Source organism: Primulina tabacum, chromosome 16 (assembly GCF_025594145.1).
Source record: "Primulina tabacum isolate GXHZ01 chromosome 16, ASM2559414v2, whole genome shotgun sequence".
Classification (NCBI taxonomy): Eukaryota; Viridiplantae; Streptophyta; class Magnoliopsida; order Lamiales; family Gesneriaceae; genus Primulina; species Primulina tabacum.
In genome coordinates, this window is record NC_134565.1 from 244006 (window position 1) to 249153 (window position 5148).

At 33.8% G+C, this 5148-nt stretch overlaps 1 protein-coding gene across 1 annotated transcript; it reads right to left on the minus strand.

Annotated features, from left to right (window-relative positions):
* Nucleotides 1-1761: 1761 nt before the first annotated feature.
* Nucleotides 1762-2541, minus strand: LOC142529321 (uncharacterized). Its single transcript, XM_075634830.1, has one exon. The coding sequence runs from the start codon at nucleotides 2405-2407 to the stop codon at nucleotides 1895-1897; it is 513 nt and encodes a 170-aa protein (XP_075490945.1). The 5' UTR covers nucleotides 2408-2541; the 3' UTR covers nucleotides 1762-1894.
* Between the last annotated feature and the right edge of the window lie 2607 nt (nucleotides 2542-5148).

A 5148-nucleotide genomic window follows, 5' to 3' on the forward strand; every position in this document is an offset into this window, starting at 1 on the left:
GTCCCCAAGATACAACGACTTTAAGTCAAAACTTTGCAGCACCACAAAGCCTTGATATCGGCGAACAAAGATATGCAATTTCTTTCAAGTAGATGAAACGAAAATGTGCAGCAAAATGTCAAGAAAGTATGCAGCAAAACAAAATGATCCAGCAGCCTTGGACAATGGTTGGAGGGATTATTTATAGATGATCACCGGTTGCTTTGAAGAGACATGTTTCTTCAGACCGGATGCAAAGAAGAGACAAACTTCTAGGCAAGGGATACACTGGTTGGGCCAAAAGCAGCCAAGAGGAGACACTTTTAATTCCAATGGACGCGCACTTTTCCAGAAACAATGCTGCGCACGCAGCCGCGCGACAACACGCGCGGCCGCGCGCAGCTTTTTGTCCATACAGCTGCGCGCGCGCGCCTGCGCGAGAAGCTGCGCGGCTGCGGGCCCTGTTCTGCTCAATGGCTCCGAAAAATCATTATCAGGCGCGCATCCGCGCGGGATGTGGCGCACCCGCGCGCCTCGCTCTGTCCATGTGCTTCATAGTGCGGCTCTTGTGACTGATAAAATTTATTTTCCAAATAAATTTGGTCCAAAAAGATTAATACTAGTCAAAGACCGCACCGCACCGCACCGAGACGAGCAAGCGCGCGCGCATGTGTTTCACCGAGACGCAGCTTATTAGTGTCTTCCCCCTTCTAAAAATTTCTGGTACCCCTTGAGGCCCAAACCCCTATTCAAACTTGGAGTTTATAAGGAAGACATCATTTGTCTATTTTCTCCATGTGGGACAACTCCCACTCCCTTTTCTATTCAACAACTCTTCATTATTCATTTATCATTTATCCAACAATATTTGATCTTCATTTAAATATAAATTAAATGAATTATAAAAAAATATATACAAGCACGTAACGCGAGCGTCAGTGCACTAGTTTAAATAAAATATGCCTCTCTTATTCAATATTTTTTCCCTCTCCTGCAAATTTGAAAATGGCCTTTGTATTTTCATAATTTTCCTCGTAAATAAAATTTTAAACTCCTTCCATGTTGGGATATCTTGCTCCGGAAACCATGTCGAAACCATCGTACCTGAAAAATCATGGTTAAAACGCAAATATGTAGATCAAGTTGAAAAAATGTTATATTATTTTATTTAAGTCCATAAAATAGTTTAATTATTGACAACATATTTTATTAAGATGAACATGAGAGATGTCTCATATTTAAAAATATATAAATCAAAAATATTATCTGGATTTTCTAACACATCTCGCGCATTCATATTTTTAATTCAACATGATCATCTTGTAAAAAATATACCTAAAATAATACTTTCAATGTATGACCGAACGAGCCATGACAGGGTTCTACTTCCATCGCTTTTAAACGTCATCCAGCATTCAGAGAATTAAAGCAGCCGGGCCTCGAGTGGTTCGGTTTGATTTGGACTAGTCGATTGTGGATATCTACAAATTCTTTTCAATATCAATCAAAAAATATAAATAAATGTTAAATAAATTGCCTACCTACTAAATAATAAATATATTATTACATTCAAAAATAATTTATAATATACTTGATTTTTTGATAATTTACAATTTGATAGTTTCATGTAACAAAATTTATAATATCGTTCTTGATTTTTAATTGCATATTATAATTTTGTAGACATAATCAATTTGATCTTCTTCTTTTTTTGTGAAATTGAACAACTGGGTTAATTTATATTATATAATGATATTTTTTTTAAAAAAAATAATCAAAACACAAGACATTTAATTTAAATCAAGAACATTAATTAATTAATTACTCTAAAAATGCAAACATAAAAACATCAATTTGTGTATGTACATTAATTTATAATTTATCAAAACGCAAGAGAAAAATTACATGCATGCATTTACTTCTCGCCTTTCATCCGTCTTCTGCTGCCACCTCCGCCGCTCAAAGGCAGGCGGCTCGCCGGAATCCTCCCGGAATCACCACGCAAGACTACGACCAAGTCGACGAATGCGTGCAGAATGAACTTGTACGAGCTCTTGTGATTCAAATCCAAATAGTAAAACAACAGCTCCTCCATGAATCCCCAGTCCACTTTCCCTTCTTGCTCTAGACGCGCCTCCACCATCTCCTGCATCGAACTGCGGAAGTCCTCGTACGGACTCGGAGAACACGTCAGGATGGCGATGAAATCCCCATGCGCCGCTTCCAGTTCCTCCTCGGCAACATTCCGCTCCGCTCTCTCCGGCGCGGAGGAGTCCGTCGTAAAGGCGGAGGTTGATGAAGAAAACGCTTCATCCGTGATCAGCGAGCTGGACGAGCCGGCAGCCACAAAGAACCTAGCCGAGCCGCATAGATTTTCCGGCGGCGGCGTTCCGATTAGCTTCGGGGAATCGAAGGCAAACGACTCCATTTCACCCTTCAAGGCATCTTCTTCTTCTTGATCATGCTCCTCCAGCTGGTACAGCGAGCTGAAATTCTCGAACAAGAACTGATCGACCCCGGAGAACTTAGCGGCGTCGTTTCGTCCCCCTTCCCCGTCGGATCCAAACGACAACGTCTTGGTATGTCTACTGCTCTTCAGCCGCAATTGGATTTGTTTGTTGGAGATTTTGATTTTTGAGAGGTATTCTTGAAATGATTTTGGATTTGCGTAGGCATAATTTTCTTTTCTCTTTTTTTTTGTAAGAGATCAAGGGGAGTAGTATTTATTTATGGTCGAAAATTAAGAATTAAAAAAATTTAAATTATGAATTTAATGATGTCCCTTTTTCACTCGGATGCGAATCGTGTAATAATAATATAAAATATAACTCGATAATTATACCAATTATGCTAATACAATAAATTTTTAAAAAATATTTATAGCATATCTTTTATAAAATAAATTTTTTTAACCTATATATCATTTACATTTGATGACTATTTAATGATATTTATTAATTTTAAATGAAAAATAATTGTGTGGCTATTTAATGGAAATAAAAATACCCTTTAATGTGGTTGGTGTCATTTAGGTGTACAAAGAGTTTTTGGACAATTATTATATTTTTAAATATTTTCTTTAATTTTCATGCTTTTATTGAAGAAGACATATGAGTGATGACAACTAATAAGTATTAAATTTTCTCTCTTTCCTTATTATAAAATAAATTATTTTTTCTAATATTAAATATTAATTATAGTTATATTATCGAAGATATTTTTTTGACCAATTGTGCAAAAATATCCTCAAATTTTTTTAAAAAAACTTTAATGGAGATTTTCCGATTTAATGGTCTTAAATACAGAACAAATAACACATTATTCATATGATAATTGCATTTTAATCACATGTTTATTCAAATGTATATATTCAAATGAATTTAATTTCTTCAAAAAAGTAGTATTCTTAATTGGGTTGATTAACAATACAATTATTTGGGCTTATATAGAGTAATTATGGATAAATAATAACATGTTTTAGTTTAATTGATTAAAAGTGTGATTAAATCTAAATTCACAATTTTGTCGTTTTAACTATGATAAAAGGAAGGGAAACAAGGATATAAATTATTTATCCTTACTAAAACTAAAAAATAAATATCTTGAGAGACGGTCTCACGAATTTTTATCTGTGAGACGGGTCAATCCTACCGATATTCACAATAAAAAGTAATACTCTTAGCATAAAAAATAATACTTTTTCATGAATGACCCAATTAAGAGATCCGTCTCACAAAATACGACCCGTGAGACCGTCTCACACAAGTTTTTGTCAAAATTAATTACTAAAAATCATGATCAAACCCAATTATTAACGGATTTTAGTTTGAGATTTTTTTTATGATAAACATTGATTTCCGAACCAGTCCGATCCATTTATGTTACAAGTGTTATTTTTTACTGTAATTATAGATCAGATCGACTCATTCAACATATATAGTTCTGCGATACAATCTCCCAAAGACGGATTAATAGTAAATCGTCCCAAATAAACGCATGTCATGCATGGGCCGTTAAATAGTATTAATTGGGCCTTTTATTTGGGTTACGGTTGAATTAGGTTACTGACTTGTCAACAGGTTGGGTACAGAGATCAGAATAAGCCCAATATAACCAATTAAGTCCCGTAAATATATTTGAATTGAGCCTAATTAATAATTGCATTATTTTCTCCATATTATTCAGTCTTCTAAAACAAAAAATAAAAAAATTAATAACATAATATTTTTTCAGAAAGTTCTTTTTCAACTCTATATGATCACATTCATATTTCTTGAAATAGAAATTATTTACATGTTTTTCCTTAAATTTTAAATCTAATGGAATGTCATCTCTAATATTTTCATTATATCCAAAACTTACAAGAGGAATAATATTTTTTATCACATTAACTTACATATTTTCTATTTTTGATCATTTTATCAGTCAAATCACGAATTCAGTCTATTAATTTGAATCATTTTTTTTTAAATTTTAGTCATTTTCCATCATATTTCTGACATGACATCGAATATGTAACTAACATCCATCGCCTGGTCCTAGCTATATATGGTGTCTTTCACACGATGTGGTAAGGAAAATATCCATATAGTTGGTTTCTAAATATGACAAAAATTTGTGTGAGACGATCTCACAAGTCGTATTTTGTGATATATATCTTTTATTTGGGTCATCCATAAAAAAAGTATTACTTTTTTATACTAATAGTATCATTTTTTATTGTGAATATCGATAGGATTGACCAGTCTCACATATAAAGATTCGTGAGACCGTCTCACAAAAGACTTACTCCCAAATATCTAAAGCCCACACGCAAGAGACAGCTATATATACGATCAAATTTCATGCCACTTGCTTCGATCAAATTTCATGCCACTTGCTTCTTCTTTTGACTTTGCAAAACCCTAAGATTGAGGCATTAATTAGGCTAGTTTGATGGTAGGGAAGCCCGTAGATTAGAATGGAATGGTATGGAAAGCTTGAGTGTGTATCAAATGGGGACCAATATAGGGAGTTTGAACGAAAATTATGTAAATGCTAAAAGTGACGGATTTCAATGGTCCATGTATAAAAATAAGGAAAAATATTTTTTGATCTGACATGTTTTTCATTTTTCTTTCTCGTGTTATCGTCGATTCACGGTCTTAATTGTATTAATTTATATTTTTT

Excerpts from the sequence above, each read along its gene's own strand:
- LOC142529321 (XM_075634830.1), bottom strand. The coding sequence starts at position 2,407 with ATGGAGTCGTTTGCCTTCGATTCCCCGAAGCTAATCGGAACGCCGCCG.